Source organism: Salminus brasiliensis, chromosome 3 (genome assembly GCF_030463535.1).
Source record: "Salminus brasiliensis chromosome 3, fSalBra1.hap2, whole genome shotgun sequence".
In the NCBI taxonomy this organism is placed as follows: domain Eukaryota; kingdom Metazoa; phylum Chordata; class Actinopteri; order Characiformes; family Bryconidae; genus Salminus; species Salminus brasiliensis.
The window spans coordinates 31,242,890-31,268,888 of record NC_132880.1 but is presented as its reverse complement, the minus strand read 5'-3'; the positions used below and the strand labels follow the sequence as shown (position 1 = coordinate 31,268,888).

The following is a 25,999-nucleotide window of genomic DNA, read 5'->3' as shown; positions in this document are numbered from 1 at the left end:
GGGGCTGTCAGTGTTATATTAGTAGGGCTGTCAGTATTATATCAATACGGCTGTCACTATTGCATTAGTAATAAAGATATAAAGAAAGCCTTTGAAACTACTGAAGCACCTGCTGTCCGCTCCACACCAGCAGTGTGGAAAGTACCCTGCCTCAAATCACTAATGTTTGCATGCTGTATATACAACCTTCATAATACAATGAATTAAAAGCATTCAGAAAGTGTTACCTTGTTCGGTTTATCAGTTTTGCATAGAAATTGTTCATCAGGCTGTGATTCATAGTGGAATAAAGATTAGCAGCAGAATTTAAAATGCACATCATTAGAGTATTTGCAGGCCTCAGCAAATTCAATTAGTCATTAATGGCAAAATGGGCATTTCATGAACTTGTTTGTCATTATTTGGCAGTGTTTACTGTCATTTATGAATAACCATTCCCTGAGGATTAACCTTTTTCCAGACCGGACCTTTACCTCACATGCACATAACTTTCAGCCCTATATATAGCCTTACTCTCTAGACTTTATGTTTTATATAAGTGATAAAGGCCAAACTCGATAAGCCGATCCATGCACTAAAAAAATCAAAATGATACAGTCACTGATTACATAGCTTTTTTGAGGTAGCTTTACTTTAGCCAAATGTTCTCCTAATTCTTACATCTTATACTATCTTACATGGTCAACAGTATATATAGTGTTGAGCCTTAAAAACATTATTAAATGTGCTGCAGCTGAAATTGCTTAAATATTTTGTAAGACAAGGATTTTATTAAATCAAAAATATTGTTTCAAATTACGTAGCCCTAGCTCATGCTGCCTGCCATCAGTAGCCAGAGCCCGAGAGAGCACAACTGGCCTTGCTTTCTCCAGGTAGGCAGATGACCCTCACTCCCACTTCACTTCAGTGTGATGCTGGACGGCACAGATATCTGTTAGGCCCAATGCAAACTTCTCGCATACTACAAACACAGACACTTCAAGTTACCAGACTGGGTTTTGTGCATAGTTGCATTTAGAAATGTGTCACGATGCATTTAATAACGCAACTTTTCAGCAAATATTTTCAGCATGACAGCTAGGGGAGTTACAGTGTCAGACAAGTTGTCTTGTACCCATGGTGTGCTTTTCCAGTCAACTGTCATGGTGGACCAATTTTGATCCTCTATTGCCTCCCTAATTACCACCACAGTAATCAGGGCGGGCGTTGGCATTTGTGTACTTGCGCTGAGTATGTTTCTGGCTTTAGCTGATGCATCAGAGCCGGGTACCTTGCTCTGAGCATGTTGGTTGCCCAGTGATGTTGCATCGGCGACAGTTCAAAAAGAGGTGGTGAGTGGTTGCACATGTGTTGGTGGAGGCATGTGTTAGTCCTCACCCTCCCAGTGTCAGGAGCATTACATATGATAGCAGAAGGGTACTCATGAGTGTGTTGGGTAATTAGGGAGAAAAATTAAGGAGACAAAATGGGTAAAAAGGAAAAAATGTAAGGCCTTTCTTTCACCAAACAGGAGCGTCTCTTGCTGTCCTTGCTGCCCGCCCATATCGCACGTGTGATGAAGGCAGAGATCATCCAGAGGTTGCAGGGGCCAAACTGTGGCCAGGCCGAGAACACCAACAACTTCCACAACCTCTATGTGCAGAGACACACCAATGTCAGGTAGGACACTGCTTAACTCCCCACACACACCTCCATCAGGTTAACTGAACACATGCTTGCATGCCACAGGGGGGTAGAGTAGCCTACACATAGCCTAAAAAGTAGCCAAATAGCTAAATGCTATTGGAGTATTTTAACACGCCTTCGAATGTGATGTGATCCAATTAGGGCCTGGTTTACCCAAAGCTTCTTAGTGTCACGAATAGACAGTGTGGTGCCCACCCTGCTATTTACGAATCACTTACTGGTACTAAGATGCTTTCGGAAACCCAGCCCAGATCTCGTATATGATAAACAACTCATACTTTGCTCAAGATGGTCGACAGGAGGTGTGGTGTGAATAATGTGTTCTGAGATCTCATGAGTGCAAAAGAGGACCACAAAGAACACTAAAGACCATTTTAAAAGCACAAAAGAGGTCATTTGCAGCTGGCTCCTTTTCAGGTTCACTTTAACGGGACTTAAAAAGAGCCACATTTGGAAAAACACCCACATATGAGAGTGCTGAGTATTTATACTTACTGTAAAGGACATAAGTAGCTTTTATATTCAATCATTTACCCTTAAAAAAGAGAGACTCTTCAGGTTCATACAAAATCGATTTCCTTCCATCACTCAGGAGAACATGGAGTCCTTCCCTTTCTTGAAGTAATATTTTTCTTTGCATCAAAGGTTTACACTCCCCCCGTAATATGTTTTCCATCATGGTGAGAGCATGCTGAAAGGACGGCTCTCCTCATTATGAGGGGCGCTCGTGTTTGTTTTGCAGGAAGAGGGAGATGGCTAGATGGTTCCTCTGACCTCCCGCAGCACAACGGCTTTCTGAAGAGCTCTATTTGGGTCTGAGTACAGATGCGTTCATTTACTCACGATTTCACCGGGATCATAAGCCTCAGACTTCACAGCCGTGCTATTACAGAGTGTGTGTGGTGCACTGAGAAGTGCACGCCTCTCAGTGTGAGGTTTCGTGCGGGATGGTGTAGAGCACTGGTCGACTGAGAAAGAGTAAAATGACGAAATTTGAAGCAATAACATGCTGTACGGCTCTTTTCTTCTGTACTGTCTGCACTGCACTAATGAGCACAATTGTCTCGGCTGTTTTAACGTGACAGTTTGACAAAATAACAATTGTATACACTTCTTACCTAAAAATCTTGTTGTAGTTTTACACTAAAGCTACAAGGTTCATGCAACTGACAGGAAGTTGAAGAGTATAGCCCATCAGTCAGCACTGGCTAATTCATCACATCAGCCTTTGCCTCAAAGCACACTGGGTTGTTAATGTCAGAGAGACTTGCTTATGAGGTTTGTAATACTGTAATATGGACTGTAAAAACTGGGCCATAAAGTATGGACAAGTCAATAAATTATGGACAAGTATCCCTTTAAAGAACAGTACCCTGTTATCTGTTAAAATGAACTGTACAGTAAGTGCAACAATGCCTTACGCTACATGGACAAAGTATTGGGACACCTGCTCATTCATAGGCTTTCTATTAGATTTTGGAGTATTACTGTGAGGACTTGACCGCATTCAGTAAGAGCTTTAGGATGTTGCATGATCATCACCCTACCTCATCCCCAATTCCCCAACACACCCCAAAAGTATTAGATGCACCACCATCACTGCAGAGAACACAGTTCCACTGCGCCCCACCCCTCCCCTGGCATTAGGCATGGTACCAGTAGGGTTATGTTATCTATTCTATTGGCAATTGTTCCATACAGGGACAATACACGCTGTGTGTGTGCATTTGCACATGTGTTCAGTGCGACTTAAAGTGTGACTTGAGGTAGCTGAATGCATTCATTAGAAGGGGTGTCCACAAGCATTTGGGCATTTAATGTTTTTAATTTTTAATCTATAAAAATGGACTATACAGGCCTTGTCAGATGTACAGTAGAGACAGCTATCCCATATATTTTGGTGTTGTTGTTGTTTTATTTTTACAGCATTCTGTATGCAGACATTGTTGGCTTCACTCAGCTGGCCAGTGACTGCTCTCCAGGGGAACTGGTTCATATGCTCAATGAGCTTTTTGGCAAATTCGACCAGATAGCCAAGGTACTGCACATGACACATCTTCTCACTGCCTAGAAATCAGCATGAATGACCAGAAGGTACACTGTGTGTTAATCCCTTAATCTTTCAGCTAACATTAGCACTTCCAGATGTTTCTAACTCACCATACTACTGTACATATTATACATACAGTACAGTACTGCCCAAAAGACATCAGGGAAAACGATCATGAAAAGATGGTGTAACAAGAAGTCATGTATGTCAATGTTATGTAATGTTTTGTCTGGCTTAGACAGAGATAAATTGTTCTCTATATGTGGAAGAATGTATATTTCATAGTCACTGCAAATGTCATCTTAAATTCTGTTCAGAGTGAGAGCGAAGTCTTACAAAGTGTTAAATGTAACGTAAGGATGCAGCAGATACCCTGCTGAATAATAAGCCTAATTTGTTGTCTGTCTTTTTCTTGCTAATGTTTCAGGATAATGACTGCATGAGGATAAAGATTTTAGGAGACTGTTATTATTGTGTGTCTGGACTGCCTGAGTCTCTGCCTGACCATGCCAAGAACTGCGTAAAGATGGGACTGGACATGTGTGAGGCAATCAAGTAAAACACCACCTCTTTCTCTCTCTCTGTCTTTCTCTGTCTCGCTCTCTCTATGTGTTTCTAATTTAACCTCTTGGTAAGATAAAAACAAATGTTACATCCAAAACCTCCAACATCTACTAAATAAATACAAATGAACCATTTGATTAATTGCATTTATAAATAGGAGATATATGTATGTGTCATATAGTGAATCACTGAATCACTTAGATTCGGCTCTTTTTTAAATACAGTGGTCTACAAGCATATCGTCACTGTCACACACAAAAAAACTTGTATGTTTAAACTCGGGTCAATTTAAAGCATTCCTGTTGGTCCATTAATTATGACAATTTGACACAATATAAAAAACAACCTCCAGAATATGACAAAAAGTGAAAAACATGCCAAAAAAGTCTATCTGGGAGCCCTTTTCCCCATCACTTATCGCAATGCTAGCCAGAGTAATTGTCTGTTAGCTGGCATGACAGAATCAGCAATTAGCATTCTCTTTCATACATGTTGGGCTGACCAGAAGGATTTGGGTAAAATTGTAGCATTTAAAGGATTTAAAGGATTAAGGTGTGCTGAGGTGGTTATGGTTGTGAATAGCAGCATTTAAAGCATTTTTTACACTGCAGGTCTGTAGAGATGTTTAGTAGGTGTGTGGTCTGTGGTGGATGGTGGAGAGAGTCTATATTGGTCCAGGTAAATGCCAGGATGCAGCAGTGTGTTCAGTGGACTGGACATTGTAATAATAATAATAATAATAATAAACATATATCTTTGTGATTGTTTACATTTGCCTCAGCCACCATCCCCATCCCTTTAGAAATCTCTAATGATGGATGCTTAGAAATATAACAAATATTATTTAACACCTTATTTGCTTGTTTTTATTAATTAATTTCCATTGTGAGGGAATTAATAACTATTAATTAATAATTAATAATGGGACAAAGCTCTATACTCCATAGACAAAGATGAGATTGATCACATTAAATATCACATAAAATATTATCTGGACCAGAGGTCTGGACCAGAGTACTGTGGAAACAGAACAGTGTTGCATAGTGAGCTGACTTTTTTACAAATCCATTTTCTGGTCTGATGAGCACTCATGAGCTCCTCTGATGTACCTCATCCTGAACATAGCTGTTACCACTAGACAAGGATTTTGCAATAGAGTGCTGTTCTCAGCCACATATAACACACACAAGCACTAACAAACACACAAACACATACCCACTCGCTTCTATTCAGGTGGTCCCTGCGGTGAGAAGCCCGCAGTAAAATCACTCTGTGTACTGTAGAGTAGAAGTTAGAAGACATCTGTAGAAGATAAGTAAGAACATCCTTGTAGGAGATAAGTTGATCCACATCACCAGGAGCATCTTATCTTCTTATCTTCTAATCTCTTATCTGACTAACTTATCCATTATTCTACACTATCTGGACAAAAGTATTGGGACACCTGCTCATTCATGATTTTCTTCAGAAAATTCATTTTACCCTGTTTTTGTTGGAGTCTCTATTTTCCAGGGAAGGCGTTTTACTTTTACTAGGCTTTTTACTTAAGGATTTGATTGAATTCAGCGACAAGAGCGTTAGTGAGGTCAGGATGTTGGACGATCATCACCCTACCTCATCCTCCATGCCCCAGCTCATCCCAAACTTACCATCATTCCAGAGAACACTGGACCACTGCTCCACAGCTCAATGCTCTGGGGCTTTATGCCCCTCTAGCCCACGCCTGGCATTAGGCATGGTGCCTAAACGTTCATGTCTGTCTGCTCCAGAGACTAATCTACAGGAACTAGACAAGCTGTGTGTGTGTGCATGTATGTATCCGTGTTGAAAATGCGTGCAACTTAAAGTAGCTGAATGCATTCATTAGAGGGGGTGTCCACAAATATCTGGACACATAGTGTACCTTCTTATCTTCAACAGTTAGCTGTATGTTGCCCCTGGTGATGTAAGATCAAATTTACAGTGAATTTTTGGCAGTAGATACTATAACATGTAAACACATACATACATACAGTATATGATTTTTCATTTTATTTAAATGATCAGATGTGCCTGTCTGTTGCACCTGTAAACATCTAAGTGACTCTGAATAAATTCACTGCAGGGTGAAACCTGACGCCGAGTGATAGCTGTAAGTCTAAGCACCGCTGTTCTCAGTGTGAACGTGCTGTAATGCTGAAATGTGATGTGGCGTTTTAGGAAGGTGAGAGATGCCACTGGGGTTGACATCAACATGCGTGTTGGAGTGCATTCAGGAAACGTTCTGTGTGGCGTAATTGGCCTGCAGAAGTGGCAGTACGATGTCTGGTCACATGATGTCACTTTGGCCAATCATATGGAGGCTGGGGGCGTACCTGGGTAAGCTTTTTGTTTTCATTATTTTTCTCTATTTTTTCTCTCTCTCTCTGTCTCTCTCTCTCTGTCTCTCTCTCCTTATTGTGCCTGTGTTTTTGCATTTGTGATGAGCACTATTAAATCTATCAAGAGCCCTTCATGGTAATATAAACATCCTGTGGAGAGCACTCTAAAGGTGCTTGTGGGTAATGATGAGTTTTTGTTTGACAAAAAGACAATAAAAGCCGTTCAGTCCCTTTTATTATCTGGCCGCCTCGCTCATATTATACACTTAGCGTCCTCTCTCTGTGAGCTGCAGAAAAGGGGTTTAATGTAAAATTTCTCGTCCGCGTGTTTTTATTGAAGTGTTTTCTCTCGCTCTGCTGTTTGTCCTGCTCCGCAGGCGGGTTCATATCTCCTCTGTAACACTGGAACATTTGAAGGGGGCGTATAAAGTGGAGGCGGGGATGGGACAGAGCCGGGACTCATACCTGAAAGAGCATGGCATCATCACTTACCTGGTCATCAACCCGAAGGTAAGGTGTCATTGCAAATGTATTATGTAAATACAAACAAATATGCAGCATATTTCAGACTATGGGTATGTCAAAATATTACATCTATTTAGTTTATGTTTTGATTAACTGTCGGAAGTCTAGATATTATTGTCATTTGATTAGGTAATAAGTTACACATTGCTTTTATATTCAATTTACATTCAGTTGACAGGTCCACATGTTTTTCAAGGCTGTATTCAGGCCAAAATTTGGCTAAATTAATTAACTAATTTTTTGGTTATGGCTCCAGACTGACCTCACTGTAAATGGGCAGACAACTGTTAATACTGAAGTGGGAAAGGTTAAACAATAAGTACATGTATGTGGACACCTGACCATTACACGTTAAAAAAAATAGTTTCATGGACCTCAACATTAGGTATGAGAATGATAAACGGGGAAAAAAATAATAATAAAAATAATATTTTCATTTAGTTTGAACTGATAGCTGTGCAAATTACTGTTTGTTCCATCTACAGCTGTACAGGCCCTCCTTAGGTAGTTAATACAGTAGTATTAGTAGTGTGTAAGCTAATTAAGCAGTAAAGTATAAACGTTGTCATGGTTGATGTGTTTCCACACACACACACACACACACACTCAAATATGCTGATGCAGCATCTTCTTCCAATCCATCATGATTTCATGAGTTAAAAGCCAGAACTCCACTAAACCACTACAGTTCCCATAATGCCATGTGAGCTTACGGTTTCTGGGAGGTACACACACTTGTGTTATTACCATATTTACCATATTTACCATAAATACCAGCATACCAGGCTATGTTGCAATTGGGATACATAAGAGAACAATTAAGAGTGTCTTATAAAGGTCTTGAGAAAATATTTAAGATATTCTCAATAACTAAAATGTAGAAGAATTGCTGTTACAAACATTGGGTTTCATTCATTCATGTATATTCATCTGAAGTCTCTTAAATTTCTTCTTGAGAGAACATTAAATACATTCTAACTTTGAATACATATCAGATTAAGGCTGAATTGTTCACAGCTGTGCTCTTATACGGATGGATGCCACTGTCCTTACAAATCTCAGTATAGAAATGGGTCTTCTTCTTCACATGTTTCTCCTTGGTTTTCACTTCACGTTTACTTATGAACACAAATATCTGATAGAATTTCTCTTCTTGTTTCAGTGAGCTACCAATGAGAAATACTTCATTTAAAATTCCATGTGTTTTCCACTTGTCTAGGGTGCTGCCACTATATTTTAAGGGATTGCAGATTCAAATCCCAGGTTATGCTGCTTGCCATCAGCAGCCGGAGTCCAAGAGAGCACAATAGGCCTTACTCTCTCTGGGGTAGATTGATGACACTTCCTCCCCACATCACTCCTAGTGTGATGCCTATGAGCACAGCCGCGTGTTAGCTGTTGTATCGGAGCTGGAGAGCCATGCTTTCCTTTAAACGCACTGGCTGCCTAGCAATGCTGCATCAGCGGCAGTTAGAAAAGAGGCGGTGGCTGGCTTCATATGTGTTGAAGGAGACATGTGCTAGTCTTCACACTAGTGTTGGGGGCATTGTTAGTGGGGGAGGTAATTCCAAATTGGCTTCCAAACTGAGTAGACAATTTTTAGAAATAATTAAAAAATGTCCATGTATTTGTTGTTGTCAGGGATACCTGTCACTTTACAGGTTTATACACTGGCTCCTGACCGACACAACAGGTAGTTGGGTTGTATTTTATCACACAGGTAAAATGCTTTGACACTCTGATGGTTTCATGGAAGAACAATGGCGTCACTTCCCTTGATTCAATTACAGCAGCTTCAGTAATCAGATTTCACAGCCGCGGTGTCTGGCAGTGCCTCTAGAGTTCTTTCCTTCACCATCAGTTCAAGCATAAGCCATCCTCCACGAATGTCTCGTTTGATACACGTCTATTTACTGTGGCAACTTGGCACGGCACAGAGCGCAAGCAGACACTGCAACTCAGATGATCCCAGAATGCTTATGTTTTTAGATGTGTGTGGGTTTCTCTCTGCCCACATGTATCACTCAGCTTGGCAGCATATAGTGCTACGTAACACCCTGTGCTTCTTTCAAAATCTGGTCATTTATTTTGGCTGCATCAGTGGATGCGAGTTCTTGCCGACGGGCTCAACAGCAGCTGCCTCTCTCCTGGGATTCCTGCAGGTTTCTGTTCTCCACCTCTACAGCCTCTCTGCAGCCTGACCCGCGGCAGCCCACGGCTCCTCCTACACCACCTCTTGACTCACGGGCTGCACTAAATTTAAGACTGATTATGATACTATTCTTGTGTCATCCTTGAAAGCACTCCAAGGGTCTTTTGATTAATTGCATCTTAATTTACTTCATATTTCAAACGACTACGATAAATAGTAATTGAGGTTAAAATTTGGTTCACTTATGTGATTGATTGACAGGCTCAGTGCATTTTGGCTATGGTTTATGTTTGCAGAGGAAAGTTTTCTCATGCATAGAAGGAGAAATCATAATTACGCCTGTGGACAATGGGCCTTTACCAGCTGTTATTAAGAAGAATAACCCACTTACCCAGTTTTCATGAAGATTTTGACACCAATGATTTGTTCAATTTACAAGGAAAATGGGATCCATCACTATAAGAGCATATCTGCGAACAATTCTGCAGTTTAAAAACACATCATTAATCTGGCATAGACTTTCTGTTTGAACTTTCCTCAAGAACAAATTTAGGAAATTTAAAATGATTGAAATTTGAGTTTTCTTACTTCCATGATGTTCCATTTTTAAACTTACTACCATCAACTTGGAGTCAGTGCCATCCGTGGCTGGGAGTCTAAGAATTCTTAATTGATCTCACTCTCTCTTGGCGGGTAGTATGGCCAATCGTCCTTGCTATGAGGAGTACACTACAAATTTGTCTTAACTCTGGTCTAAAAGCTAACCCCGCTAGACCCAGAGGATAACAGTAACGCTATGCTGGGGTATGTAAAGTCATGCTGCCTTAGTTTTTATTGGGGAGGGTCACCATAAAAGCAATATCTGAGGCATTCATTATAAAGTAACAGGGTTGTAAATAGTCATGTAAATATTTTACACCCCAATCAAAGTCATGATCTCACTACTTAAACATCAAGGATTATCTTAATACTTAAGAAATGCTAAATTAATACTTTCTTTGGCACCATTAATGCAAACCAACAAAGAAAACACATTATGAAAAGGTAGGTCTCCTGCCTGTTTGGCAGGCAGAGTACCTTGACACCAGAAATATTACAGTATGGAAAGAAGGCTGAAATATTGTGTCTCTTGTATTCCTATGCGACCTTGTAACCTTGTTTTTTTTTCTCACACCGTGATCACATTTGCTCAGCTGTGTGTGTGTTATGCACTTTAACTCCCAGGGTGAGAGACGTAGCCCGCAGCTTCACTGCCGCCCCCGTCCCGCTCTGGATGGGGTGAAGATGAGGGCGTCTGTCCGTATGACTCAGTACCTGGAGTCCTGGGGAGCCGCTAAGCCCTTTGCCAACCTGCACCACAGAGACAGCATGACCAACGAGAACGGCAAGATCAACACACACGTGAGTCTGCTACAGAAAACACACACTGTTCGACAACTGAAACAGCTTAGTATTTAAGAGTTGGTTGCTGGTTGATTGCCATGCACAGTTTATCATCATACAGTCTTCTATGATACCTGCTTCAGCCAATCATGGACTTTATAACTAAGGAGAAGCTAAAGCTGAAGAAAGCTTTTTAAAGCTGGATAATCCTGCTTTGGTTCAAGAATGGAACTGTATACTCCCAGCTTGAAGTTCATATTCAGCACTGTACGAAAGTGCAGTGGTCAGTAGTCAGAATGTGTTGTTTGCTATTTTGGTTAGAAGAGCATAGGTTTGGTTGTAGGCCTCTATTTGCTGAATTCCAGCCACTGTATGGATTAGTTCAGTTCCACCAGCAGCTCACCTGATTTATTTCAGCGAAAAACTGATTTGATAAAATAGATGTTGCATGGAAACTGCAAATCCCACACACATTAAATCATACTGTATTTTAAAACTGGAGTTTTCAAATGTGTACACAAATTTGTGAAGACATTTGGCAAAGCAATTTACAAACTACACAATTTAAGTGTACTCACTTTTAAAAATAATTGTGTTTGAGTTTAATATCTTTGTTTTATTCATGTAGAAATTATGTATACCTTTAAACAGAGTAAATTGAAATGTATCTTTTTTTTCCTTTTCAGGATGTGCCACTGGGGCACTACCATTTTCAAGGGCAGTCTGAAAGGTCAGTCTATAGGTCTAAAGATCTCTCCATCAACACATATAAACTGGGAAACATGAGGTCAAGTCAAGAAGAACTGTTCTGCTATACCATCAGGAGTAGGGGTGTAACAGTTCGCAACGCGGTTTGGACCTCACGGTTTGGTATGAGTTCAGTACAACAGGAATTTTGAACAGGCAGTCTCGTATTGTATAGTTCCCACTAAGGGACAGTCATGTGAAAAAGAGTTTTATATATTTAAACATATGGACATTTGATCTTTATTTAAATTAAGAGATGAATGTAGTATAACTAAAGACCCATTTCCTCTTGTAAGGAAAAGGTTAGGACACCCTAAGCCCTATTAGTGGTATTTCCCACCTTGGTGTTTTCTCTAATGACCTACCAGTCTCTGACACTGGGAGAAAGTTTTTTCCACTCCTCCAAGCAGAAATCTTTCAGTGTGATGTTTGAGCATTAGTTTTTAGACAGACTGTCTCACATTTTCCTCAAGTGCCCTCTGATACAATAAATAATTTTTAGTATTCTATGTCGAAGAGCTCAGCCCCATCTGTCAGTAAAAAAAAAATCAGTTGATGCAAGTCTCTCTACATGCAGCAGCAAGAAACAAGGAAAGGGGCCAGGACAACAAGATGGATGCAAATACAGAATTTGCTTGTAATTTTTTTTTTTTAATTTGCTTCTCTTTACCTTCATCAATCTTTGTGCATATTGTGTACCGTGTACTGTGTACTGAACCAATGATTACTATGTCGGTTTGGTATGAGTACACATTCAGTTAAGCCCCCAGTCAAGTGTATAGTGGATTGAAAAAAACATTGCTCAAGAAAGTATCCAAGTGAAAGACAAAAAAATAGAAATTAGTGCAAATAAAAACTGTACAAAATAGTAAATATTGTGTTATGTGTATATATAAATACATATACTGTATATGCATAGTGCATAGGGCAGTACAGTTCAATACATACATTGAAACATCCAGCCTTGACCTTATCAGTCCTTTTGAAGTTACTCAGACATCACTTTTCATTTCATTCAGAACAAAATCTCAGAAGAAGAGGTTTGAAGAAGAGCTAAATGAAAGGATGATTCGCACAATTGATGGCATCAACTCACAAAAGTGAGTATTCCTTGCGTTCTCTTCTCACTCTGATTTACTGAAGATACCTCTCATAGATAATGCTAGAGTTGCCAACCATGTTTCAGTGAGCGCTAATGAGCACATTCATAGAATGGGCGCTCTTTTTCTATCTCTTATAATTGCCAATTTGTCCCGTTGGACTGGGTGTAAACGCTGTCCCTTTTCTTGTCCTTTCTCTTGTCAGACAGTGGCTGAAGTCTGAGGACATTCAGAGGATATCTCTCTTCTTTCACAATAAGACTCTGGAAAAAGAGGTATGTTCTCAGACATGTTCTGGTTGTGTTATATAATAAAAATCAGTAGATTCGTTGATGTCCACACCTTTTTGAAGGAATAGTGCACCAAACAGATCATAGCATAATTTGCCCCTTACCCCAGATGTAGTCGATCAGCCAAGATATATTCAGTGTCTAAAGTTTCTTGATTTTCACTCTGGCGCTGCGAAGCGAATCCTCTACTACACTGTGCAGCAGTTTCAGACTACCATTCATTTATTTCATTAATTACACGCTCTTCATTTTTCTGGAGACATTTCTGAAAAAATTAGTTATAAGAGATTCAAAAAAATAAAAATTAAAGTTCAAATGGGAGCCTAAACCACCATGCAAGACCCGGTAGACCATCATAATTGCACCCCCTTAGATAAACAGTATTTAATGAGGAGCAAATTAGGAGCAAATCAAGCTCTACTCTTGCTTCAGAAAACATCTTCGGGTGTTTCTGCTTCTGTCCACACTGTGGGAAGACTCAGCACTGTGGATGTGGAGTCGATCAGAAGTTTGTCCTGAGAAAAGTAAACAGACAACAAAGAAGAACATTTGAGATCAACCCAAACAAATAAGCTGTGGCTGTTCTAAGGACAATGGATTGACCATCCTATTGACCAGTCTATACCTCAGCATTATTGAATGTGTTTGGGATGACTTGGATGGCGAGAAGCAGAAAATGCTCCACCTTTTAATAAAAGTAAAGGGTTGATGTACTGAACACTGGAAGAATGTAATGTCTGTTTTGACTGGAAATGAAATAAAGAGTGCATTGTGACTTTTTAGCTGTACGATATACCTCATATAGGCAAAGGTATTGAGACACTTCTTAATCACTGAATGTAGGTGTTTCATTCAGTACCATTGCCACAGGTGTATAAAATCAAGCACCTAGTCATGCAGTCTGCCTTTACACACAAGAATGGGTGGTTCTAAAGAGCTCACTGAACTCCAGTGTGATACTGTAATAGGATGCCACCTTTGCAACAAGTCAGTTGGTGACATTTCTTCCCTCCTAGATATTCCACGATTAGCTGTGAGTGAGTGGTATTATTAAAAGTGGGAGTGTTTAGGAACCACAGCAACTCAGACATGAAGTATCAGACCATGTAAAATTACAGAGCATTCTTATTAATGCCTAAGGATTTAGAAAGGGATGTCATAAACGCTCCTGTACATGTAATGTGTACATGTCCCAATATTTTTGTCCATATATTGTATTTGTAAATGTGTAAATTAGATTTTTTTGTGAACAATTTCTTTGTGTAAAGATTTTAAAAAACATAGAGGTGAGATTAGTGTGCTTCACTTCTGTCACTGAATCGTGTTTTGTCTTTTACTCCACATACAGTACAGAGCAACAACTTTGCCTGCCTTCAAGTACTACGTCACCTGTGCATGCCTCATCTTCTTCTGTATTTTCGTAGTGCAAGTTTTAGTCCTGCCAAAGTAAGTACTTTCCATAACTTACTCCAACCAACCTCCTATGGTACAATTGTACCATATTTGTGAGCAGCTATTTGGCACCACGGTAGTTGTCACATGACTGACTATGTTACAAGACCTAAGTGACAATAAGAATGGGAGAAAGATGGAGACACATACTGATAGGGAACAGATCAATGTGTGCCAGAGACAGGCAGCTCTGTGTAGATGGATATGGATTTTAGGAATCAGAGGCCGAGCTGCTTTAGAAATTATGCCTCTTTAAGTAGGGAGTCAGGCAGAAAAATCCATGCGAGTCGTCGCTCTAATTTACTGCGAGCGTTGGCCGCAAGCACTTTCAGAGGCCCGAAAGCACACATTGATTTTTCTCTATAATGTGTCCTCACTTCCTGGCTCTGTCTTTATATCAAGTTAATAACACCATTAAATAAGCTGCCATCAAGGACCAGCTCTTACTTTAAGACCTGGATCACCTTTTATATGCAAAGTCCATTGTGTGGTCGGTCTATATTAACAATGATATAAACAGCAGGGGCTGTGCAGTGTAGTGACATCATGTACTGCTGAAAATACTGAGGATGATTGGTTGAAATCAACATTAGTTATTAGTTGTAGGCGTAAATACATTTGTGAACTGATAGTTTCCCATTCAAGTACTGGGTAAATAAAGGAATTGTTGTTGTACCTAGAACTACACTGAAGTGAACAGAAGACTATGCAGACTTCCTCTCAATATCAGGTTTTACATCTTAAGAAGCAGTTAAAGACACACTGTTCTCAATTTTTTGTGCTTAACTGTGTCTGTGTGTGTCTTATTTCATGTTGTTTAAATGATTTTATTGTGAGGCATTTTGTAGTTTTTGTGTGCTAGATAAAAAGTTAGCATACTTACTTACTTACTAAATATGTTAAATTCACAGTTAGTGTCTGACTGCTATGAACATTATGTGCCCAGCACCATATCTATAATTGTAAGACAAATAATCTTACATCCTAATGTAATAAGATATATATGTATACAAATATACTGCTTGGGCTCTAGTTCAGTTGTGCCCTGCCACCTGCTTGACCCCAAACCCTGCACCAACAAAATTGTTCATGGATGTGATATTCATAACATAACCACTGTTTGGAACACATTCATAACCACAGCCAGAACCATGTGTAAAACATAAAAGGTGAAAAGCACATCTGAGCAGCAAGTGCAGAAACCTTTTAGGAGTGGTAAAATAGACTATGACCCAATGCGTTACCTCCTACACCTTTTGTCATGGTTGTTTTCTCTTTTAAAAAAAAAAGCAAGCCTTCGGCTGTTCTTTGAGATAATGAGTCAGCATGTTTAGCTGCGCAATGTAATAGCAGGTCTATTCAACTTAATGGTTCAATTTTCAGTAGAAATTGTTCATAAATGTGCAAAACAGTTTTAGAGGCAAAATGCAGTCTAATTCCTTATTATTGATGTTGACAAATAAATTGCCTAGTGGTTCCATTATCCCTCAATAGAAATGTAAATAGCATGTGTAGCTTGTGTGTTTGTGTGTATGATGTGAAACAGAGTGTGATGATGTGTGCATTTTCTGTATCCTAATGAGTAAAAGCAAGTGCATGTTGTATAACACTTATTGTTTATTGAGTGGAGCTTCTGTTTTGTGCAGAACCACTCTCCTCGGGGTGTCTTTTGGACTGGCCTTCCTGTTGCTCTCTCTTATCCTTATAATTTGTTTTGCTCATCATATACTGGTAAGTAAAGCACTCAAATTAGTCCAGATAACATCATGTTTTTTTTCACAATTTTCTATTAAGCTGTCATCACAAACAGGAGAGTTAAAAAGAAAGAAAGAAAGAGAGAGAGAGTGAGAGAGAGAGAGAGAGAGAGAGAGAGAGAGAGAGAGAGAGAGAGACTCAATCTGGCTCTATAGGTTTTCTATTTTCCAGTACCAATTATCTGTGCCAAAAGCCTGTGTGTTCAAATGCATTTTTGGTCAAATATCCCCTTTTAAAATGAGTAGATGTGAAAGTAATACATACTGGCAAACCTTTATTAAATCTTTTGCATTGCATAGTTGAATTTTAAATACATAATTTCACTAAAATAAACACTAAAACAATAACTAATAACAAACAAAAAAATTATTCTGTAAATGACAGGTATTGTTTCCTGTAAATCTATAATTACTGACTCTAGTTGCATGAAAAAGTAAGTGAACTCTTCGGAATTACCTGAATTTCTGCATTGATCACTATTATCAAATGTCTTCTGATCATTATAAAATAACACACAAATAGTTGTGCTGTTCATGTTGTGTATTGAGCAAATTGAGTAAACATCCACAGTGCAGGCTAGAAAAAGTAAGTGAAGCCTTGAATTTGATAAGCTATAGATCACCCTTTAGCAGCAATCATCTCTACCAAATGTTGCCTGTAAATGCAAATGTTTTTCAAATTTAGGAATAGTTCTTCTTTGGGTCACCCCATAGCATCTCAGTAGTGTTAAGGTCAGGACTCTGATGCTGACCATTCCAAAACACAAAGCTTCTTCCTTTTTAACCATTGCCTAATTTACTTATGTGCTTTGGGTCAACTGCCCTTACATGTTGTGATACATCTTTACATTCATTGTTCCTTCAGTGATCCACTCATCTGTCCATAGAAAATTTTCTCAGAAGCATTGTAATACATTCAGATTCTCTTGGGCAAACTTAAGATGGGCTGCAGAGTTTTTGTGGCAGCTGCAGATTCCTTTGTCGTGTCCTTCCATGAAAAACATTCAGTGTTTTTCTAATAGTGGACAAAGGTTTTCGCTTTTACCCTTGGGTTCTTTCTCTCCTCTTTTAGGATCGCCTGTTGGATACTTGGATTAATCTTAGCAGGATGGCTACTCCTAGGGAGAATAGCAACAGTTCTGACTTTTCTCCATTTGTAGACAGATAGTTTGGGCACCAATGTTTTTGAGGCCTTTTTCAGTCCCTGTCTTCTGTTGTCCACTGAAAGTTGTTTGCATCGAAGCATGATTCTTACTAACCAATCTTAATTGTGAAAAACAGCTTTGACAGCAATTAGGTTTTGTGTGCCTTTATTTAATGGACAAAGCACCCACGAAACCCACATTTCTAACTCATCTCTTTAATTGAAAACTGTTTGCCAGTTAGCTTTTAAGGAAGTCATCATCACAGAGGTTCACTTATTTTTTCTAGCCTGCACTGTGGATGTTTACTCAATGTGCTTAATAAAAGATATGAACAGTGCAATTGTCTGTGTGTGCTTAGTTTAGTTATATTGTGTTTGTCTTCATATGTGACTTTAATAAGAATCAGAACACATTTTATTAGTAATCAATGCAGAAATCCATGTCATTCAGAGTTCACTTGATTAAATATATTATTCATTTAATTAAAATCCGCAGTCTGAGAGTTTCTCAACCAATCAGATGTTCCATTAAGAAGCTTTGTGCTAACACAGATTTGAACTCTGTCCCCTCCACCCCCTGCTTGTTAGAGAAAATGGTGTGGTGAGTTGAAAAGAACAGTGTATTAAGGTCAGTGACTGTGTTGTCCTATGTTTCTTTGGTGGTCTATAGAAATAAAACACCATGTACAGAGACAACCCCTTCATTTTTTTCACCAAAGGATATGTGGAGAGGAAATGTCTCAATTCGCTTTGAAAAGGTCATCTCTTTCTCTTCTTTAGTCTCTCAATCTCACTCTTGTGCCATCACGCCCAGTAATGGAAGCAACAGGGTTGCTCAGAGGAATCTACAAATGCAGTGCAGTCTGCAAGTAATTGGACGGTGGAACAGATTGTGCTGTTTTGTCTCTGCATATTGAATTTGAAATTAAACAACGAGATCAAAGTGCAAAATGTCAGTCTTAATTTGACAGTATTTGCATGTATATTAAGTGACCCATATAAGAATTGCAGCCATTTTATGCATAGTCCCTCACTTCAGGCGACCAGAGTAATTGGACAGTTGGCTGTTCTGTCGTTGCCTGGCCAGCTGTGTGTTGCCGCATCATTAGTTTACTATGGAGATAACAAAAAGGCCAGATGTGGCATTTGTAGCTGGGGTTTGACACTGATGTCTCTCAAAGTGAGGAACAAATGAAGTTGCAGTGGTAATAAAGCAAACCACCTAGACCATCTAGAGCTGTCCCTTCTATACTGTCTGCCCAGCACATATGCAAATACATTCAAATTTAAGCTAATGTTATGTGATGTACGTCAAGTCCATTCTTCTCAAGGTGTATGCATTCTACTCTAAATCTACATAATAGATTTATCCACTGCTTATACATTTAGCCGCACAAATTGTACAGTACACCAATCAGCCATAACATTAATACCACCTGCTTAATATCCAGTAGGTCCCAATTGTGTTGCCATAACAGATCTGAGCATTCAAGGCATGGACTCCACAATATTCAATACAAAGACAATTATTTAACTAAATGTTTGCCCACAAGGAGCAGAATCCTGAACATTCATTCTTCATTCTTGATCATAGATTTTTTTATTGATGTCTTGTGCTTACTGTATATTGGTTTTTATTGTGTATTTTATCATATTAAGGGGGGAAAAAGTTAATGAAACATTTTGAATGTTTTCTTTTTTACAGTGTTTACTTCAGCAAATAAGTATAAATGTGTTTTCACCTATTTACACTTACAAAATCAACAAAGCATCTGAATAGAGGGGTCCAAACTTTTCAGTTAGTCTGTACCTAGGTATAAAGTCTGCCCAGCCATCAACACATCAATCTCTATCCTCAATTTGCCCTTCATTCACAATCTGTGCCTCAGTATATAATGAGTCCAATCATCAGTGCATAATGAATCTAGTTGCTGCGCTTCTAAAACCAGACTTTGCTATAGTCGACCTTGAGCTGAAAGCCAACCTCCCCACCCTGTTAAAAAACAGGAAACCTGCAGTAGCAGCTTGAGTGATTTACTAGGTTGTTCACTAGGTCGTTTGTGGTCTATTATTCTCCAGCAGGGTGTAAGTTCCTTTTCCCTGAGCTGAGTTATGTCCCATTATGGGCACCAGTAGGAAGAAACAAGGGTTTTTTTTGGGGTCCAAAAGCCCTGTGGTTTGCCCCGGTTAGAAGTGTGCTTGTGAATTGAGTCTCTGCTTGGTTCCATCCTGCAGTAGGCAGCATTCTTACTCCTGCTACACGGATGCAAGCGGATACAGTTTTTTCCGAAACTCAAGCACAACTGCCGTGAACCGAACTTGAGTGAAATTCATCTTGGGGAGGTGTTTTGTGTGGTGCTAAAAAGCACTCATTGACATCACCCGCACTCCAGGTGAGCAGAGGTGCTTTCTTATTGGTTGCTCTTCACATCTCCGTGAAGCAGGAGCTCAGAAGAGCGCTATTACTCGAGTGCTTCAGACATGAACAGATGGTCGCAACACAGTTCAGCAATGCCCTGTCAAACGTTACATAACACCATGCAGGGACACAAATGCACACAAATGGAAACCAAACCAAAGGTTTTAAAGGTCATTTCCCAAAGCAGAGTCACTATAAATGAGTATACACTCCTAAAGATTAAAGCTGCTAGGCTAGGTTCTTTAAGTGATGCCATTGAAGAACCATTTTTGGTTCTAAAAAGAACCATTTTGGTTAAAGATGTAAGTATGAAAACCCTTTCAAAAGGTAAAGAGCCCAAAGTTGACTACTGAAAGGTTCTTCACGCTCACATCATTGTTTATTTTATTCTTTATGGAGCCAAAAGTGGTTCTTCTATGGCATCACTCAAAGGACCCAATACTAGCACCTTTTTTAAGAATGCAGAGTGGCAAAAATAGGAATGGTTCCTTCATGTACAGATCCAAATCTCACCCGAATCTGTTTACCAGCTCTAAATCCCATATCACTACACGCCATGTGTCTCCATTCGACTCGGGTTTGCTTTGGGATGGGATTGGATTTGCGTGCCTGTTTCCCTCAGACGTTCATACTTGTATGTTTGACGCGCTTCTTATTCATCGGAAGCGTGACCCTAGGCGCTCAGTAGAGGAACTGATATGCTAATGACATTAGTGGGAGTCAAAGCTCTCACCACTCTCTCTTGTTGCCGTAGCGATGGGGCACGGTGGCCTCCTGCTCTCTGCCCTGGCTCCCGAACTCCTCCACACTCGATGCCAACAAGCCCTGGATACGGCTTGTGCTCACCATGGCAACCACCGCGCTCATCCTGGTCATGGCCGTGTTCAACATGGTGAGTATCATGACTGCCAAAGGGCTTCACATCCGCAACAGCCCCGCACACTCACACTCCAGCACACTGGAGACAGAAGTGGTGTTATGAGTCAGCTGTTCAGGAAACCCTGCAGGAATGCTAATGCCTCCGAGTGCCGTGGATCAGGCCCTGCAGTTCGGTGCTGCAGATCCTGTAGGGAAAGTGATCATCAGGGGTGTTAGAGTATTTGGGATCTATTATATATCTTTAAGAAGCATCATGAAATCTCAAATCGCTCCATGATTAGTTTAATACAATTGGGACTCATTTCTGACAGTGAAGGGGTTTGAGCCTGGAATATGAGAGTGGAGCTTACACAACTTACATGCATAAGGAAGGACAATGGCAAAGGAAAATGAGAGTTTTCAGAATAGGTGTTTAACCACAAACAACTGTACAAGCTTGTAGACCATCAAGTAAACAGCACTTTCATCTTAGAGGAGAAAATCAAGCTCCACTCTTGCATCATTGGACTGCCCACCCCAGAGCCCAGACCTCAGCGCCATTTATGGATGAATTGGCAGGTTAAAAGCAGAAATTTTGAGATATCTAAAGATTTCTGCAGAAGAACTGAAAACGAGTCTCCTGAAAAGCATAGAAGCTTTAGTAAAGGTTGGACTCATTCTATTAAATATGTTTTCTGCTTTGTTTCCTAACACTGGATATTAAAAATATGAATAACCTATATTTTGGGAGAAGGACCATACCGCAAACTTCTCTATTCCAGCCCTGTATATGCTCTCTGCTTCTCACTTTGTGACAAACAACTTCGCACCTACCTCCACCCCATCTCCACCTTTCTTCTACAAGGCTCACCTCAGCTACGGGGGGGTGCAAGGGGTGGTACTACCACAGGGCTACCCCAAAATCAAGTACAAAAGACCTCTGAGTTCACCTTCCTATTTCAGCTTTCCAGGGCATTGTATATATAGCATTTTAACTGGAAATGCACGGTGGTCTTAGACTTTTGCATACCACTGTATGATACTGTATATATAACGAATGTCTTATAACCAGTATAAAAATGCAAATATGACAGGAGGAATTACTGACAAATTAAAACATAAGAGAAAACCTCTTTTAAAATATAAAAATCAATACAATTGAATCACCACATTCAGATCAATGAGTCATAATGCATTTTTACATCCTTGTTCATTAAATTATATGCGTGTGAAACAGTCAGCCTTGGAGGTCAGCATAATATAACCTAATGGAGCTTAAGATGTCCCATTGGTACGTAAATAGCCCTCCCCACTTCGTCTTCAATGTCGTCAGTTTAATACCCCGCGATTTTAGTGACCTTTTTGGTCCAGCTAACCGGAGGCTATTTCTTATACATACAGCAGATGGTTCTGCCATCCCCTATGTGGTTCTAATAGTCTAGATGCCTGTGGTTAGAGTAGGCAGTCAGCCTTGGTGAAAGAGACAGCACTGATTTTAATGGGCTAATGCATTTTTTTTCCTTATTAGTCCTGAAGTTCGCATATGCATATATTAGTTCTTTTTTAGCATATGCAGAAGCTTTCCAGATACAGCCTGAGTGGAGTCTATAGACTTTGGCTGTCAGCCCGTGACAGAGGGAGAGTCTCTGAGCAGCCTTATAGGAGCTGCTCAGACATAGATAGGCTTCCATAAAGATCCACTTATTAACCCATTCATTGCTCATGCATTTTCCAAGCTCAAGCTCTTTAAATATTATTATTTAAATATTGGCTTTGTTTGCTTTTATGCACACATTCACACATTCACACACAGAATTCGAGTTTCCAATATACATTTTTACCCATTAAAATATAATTATATATTTTATATTATATATAAATATAATTCACAGCTTAATAATCCCTGGATAAAGTCCTGGAAACTGGACTATGGTGTAAGTTAATGTAACAAGCTCATTTTGGACCATTTCTATTGCTCCATTACTCATAAAACGTTCATACAGTGTAAAGAGTAGCTGCATAGTAGCATATTACTGTCATATATTAGCATATTAACGCAGTAGAAAGTGACTTACAGGGTGTTTAGCAGTAATCAGGAATGATTCAGGTGATGGGACAACTTGGTAAAATAAAACATATATATGGTGACCTCGTCTTAATGTTTTCAATCACATTCTCCAACAGCTTGAACTGAAAACTAAGGGCCGTAGTTCAGCACAGCCTGGTGATTTCTCTCTTCTCAAGCACACCTACTACAACTGACCATTAACTGATGAGTTGAATCTGGTGTGTTTGAGCCAAACAATCAGCAAAATGCACAGGAATTTCAATCAAGAGAGAAAAGTCATAGGTGCATAGTCCCTCACGGTAGTAAAAAACCAAATATATACAAAATAAGAAATACAGAATATATGCACATTCACTTACACTATACATACATTATATATACATTATTGCACTGGTTTGATATATAATCTGAGATGTTTGCATTACTATTTACATTTAGACATTGATTAAGATGTAAATTCATGCGTAGTGTGAGTAGGGAGAAGTCTTTGGTGGGTGCAGTGTGACTGAGCAGAGGTCACAGTTCCAGTAAGTAAGTAACTAAGTGCAGTAAGCGGAGGTGTGATGAGATATCTTGCGTGATGAGGCCGGTGAGATAGCTTTGTGGTGGACTGGGCTGATACACTGTCCTACTGGCTGTTCAGCAGTCTAATCTAGACTTGTAGATGCAGAATTCCTTATCCCTGGAAATTAATGCAGCACTCTTGAAAAACCTTATCAGCTCAAATAATTTCCCATTTTGACCTTCAGACCACTATAAAATATTTTGCCATGTGTGAATTTCATAACTTATTGTGATCATATTGTTCAGTGTTTTAAAGAGAAAATACAAGGCAACATTTACAAACAAGGTGAAAACCTCATTTTTTCTTCATACTATATTCATGACTGAAGACATGCGTCTTTCAGTTGTGATAATGTGAAGATGTAGCACTGGTGATGTATGATGTTGATACAAAACTAAAATACTAAACTAATGAGGTTGAGCTTTATTTGTGTTAGAGAAGTCAATGTAGAGGTCAGCATTGAATTTAAACTTGATTAGCACCCCCTGCTGTCCAGTAGAGGTATCTCACTCACTTTCAGAACAACAGGGGAATGCATCCAACATGCAGCATGGAACATGCAACATTTTCTGTACTTTAGGTTTTGGCAGGATTTTAGTTGATGATTTTGCAGAGATGTTATGTACATGACTGGTCAAAAGTTTTAGAATACTACCGATTTTCCGATTGTCCATTGTCCAAGTCCTGTGACCACAAATAGTACAAAGTTAGGCAGCATCTTACAAATCAGTGTAGGACCTGTGTTACGGCACTCTGCACCACAGCATTTTGAGATCATTGCGCATTCAGATTCCTTTTACAATGTCTTAAAGAAGACACTTAATGAAGGAAGGCATATTGACCTCCTAAAAATGTTTCTCTGTCCTTTGATAAATTAAAGATTAAGACTGAATGTTGTGAGAACAGTTTCCTACACCAAAAAGCTCTTTAAAACTAGAGAAAACTAAAGTGGTCTGGTCCACCAAGAGGTCTAACTGACTCACAGCCACAACATCACCAGAGGACATGTTTCTGAGAGTCAACTCTGTGTGTGATAGGCAGTTCACATGAAAACACCTGTTAGCACATCTTAACACTGGACCAGGTATCAGTTTCAACTATGAAGAGAAGACCTGGAGCTGCAGGTTTGACAGGTGGAGTGGCAGTAAGAAGTCAACACTCAGATGGCACAACAAACAAAGCAGGCTTGAGTGGGCCATGGAACACTGACAGTGGACTGCTAAAAAATGGAGGGTGTTCTAAAACTTTTGACTGCTAGGACCACCACAGAGCAGGTATTATTTGGGTGGTGGGTCATTCTCAGCACTGCAGTTATACTGATATGGTAATACTGATTCTGACTCTGACTTTACATCTACAAGGTGGACCAACTAGGTGGGAGTGTCTAATAGAGTGGACAGTGAGTGGACACAGTGTTTAAAAACTCCAGCAGCACTGCTGGGTCTGATCCACATATACCACATATATAACAATCACTAACACACCACCACCACACCAGTCAGTCACAATCACTGAGAATGACCCAGCACCCAAATAATGCCTGCCCTATGGTGGTGAAAGGAGGCTAACAAGGTATGCAGAGAAACTGCTGGACTACAGTCTGTAATTACAAAACTAGTGCTCCTATATGGTCAGTGGAGCTGACCACCAAGTTTCTACACTCACTGTCCATTTTATGACAGATAATTGTCTATATATACATATATATGCTGGTGAAATGTAGGGTGCTTCATGTGGTTCTTTAATCGGTGCTATAGAGGAACCACTTTTGGTTCCATAAAGAACTGTATGGATTATGTATAAAGCTTTTGCTTGGTATAAATGTAAATGTTTTTTAAACAATTTAGAGGTTCTTCACACTCATATTTGTGGAACCAAACATGGTTCTTCTATTGCATCTCTCAAAGAACCATTTGAACCATTTTTCCAGATTCAACCAGTGAAAAATGAGATAAAAGGAGAAAATAGATGCATGACAGTGACAATGTGTCTATAGAAACATGCCTAAAGCTCCTCCCCTTCTCAGCCTAACATCTAATAAATTTCCATCTCTACCTTCTATGTCCCATGACAAACGTTCCACACACCACCTCCACTACATCTCCTCCGTTTAACTCTCTTTTTCTTTGTCCTAGCTCCACTTATCAAAGTGGGGTCTGGCCTTCTAGCTCACAGTGGTTCCCTCCCTCTTACATTTCTCCTCCCACATTTTCATATGCTGATAGCATGGTTTGAACTTGCAAGCCGTAGATCTTTTACACTGTGGAGATCTTACTGCTAGTTTATGGTGGGTGGTTGTATGTGCCTGTATGTGTTTGTCAGTGCCCTGGTCATGGCCCCACTGAGACAGAATCTGATCTCAGGTGTGTGTGTGTGTGTGTGTGTGTGTGTGTGTGTGTGTGTGTGTGTGTGTCTGCAGAGGAAAAGAGATGTGTGTGTGTGATTAAGTGATTGGGTTGCATCCCCATCAGCCCTACGGCTCAGACCTGAGAGTGAGGCTAAAGGTTTAGCACTTGGACACAAATCGATTTCACACATTAAGCTTCTCTGGGTCAAAACATTGAACCTTAATCAAATCTGGGCGTCTGTGTGTGTGTGTGTATGTGTTTGCATGCTGGTTTGTTGTGCTTTGTTAGTGCACCCTCATTCAGTCAGTGTTTGTGTGCACTGCTCAAGGCTTTTCTGTCAGATAGGAAGTTTTTAAGGCCAATCACAACAAGCAAATTGTCGCTGTCATGCAAAAGCCTTCATTTTTGCAAATTTCTACTTGTTGCACAATTAAAATTTTTAATTTTTTACAACGTGTCAATATGTCGTGATGAATAGACCAATAGAGAATGATTTGAAATCAAATCATTTTCCATTGACTTCCAATGAAAGTT

General features: G+C 39.7%; 1 protein-coding gene across 1 annotated transcript in view; it reads left to right on the top strand.

The window, feature by feature from the left end:
* Positions 1 to 25,999, top strand: part of adcy2b (adenylate cyclase 2b (brain)) — a 95,366-nt gene that overhangs the window by 53,324 nt on the left and 16,043 nt on the right. The window contains exons 5-16 of the mRNA XM_072675892.1: positions 1,511 to 1,659; positions 3,613 to 3,724; positions 4,164 to 4,291; positions 6,500 to 6,658; positions 7,038 to 7,170; positions 10,562 to 10,738; positions 11,407 to 11,450; positions 12,487 to 12,567; positions 12,773 to 12,842; positions 14,206 to 14,303; positions 15,956 to 16,040; positions 20,381 to 20,518. Of these exons, the coding sequence (XP_072531993.1) occupies positions 1,511 to 1,659; positions 3,613 to 3,724; positions 4,164 to 4,291; positions 6,500 to 6,658; positions 7,038 to 7,170; positions 10,562 to 10,738; positions 11,407 to 11,450; positions 12,487 to 12,567; positions 12,773 to 12,842; positions 14,206 to 14,303; positions 15,956 to 16,040; positions 20,381 to 20,518 (1,374 nt within the window). The remainder of the gene's footprint in view (positions 1 to 1,510; positions 1,660 to 3,612; positions 3,725 to 4,163; positions 4,292 to 6,499; positions 6,659 to 7,037; positions 7,171 to 10,561; positions 10,739 to 11,406; positions 11,451 to 12,486; positions 12,568 to 12,772; positions 12,843 to 14,205; positions 14,304 to 15,955; positions 16,041 to 20,380; positions 20,519 to 25,999) is intronic.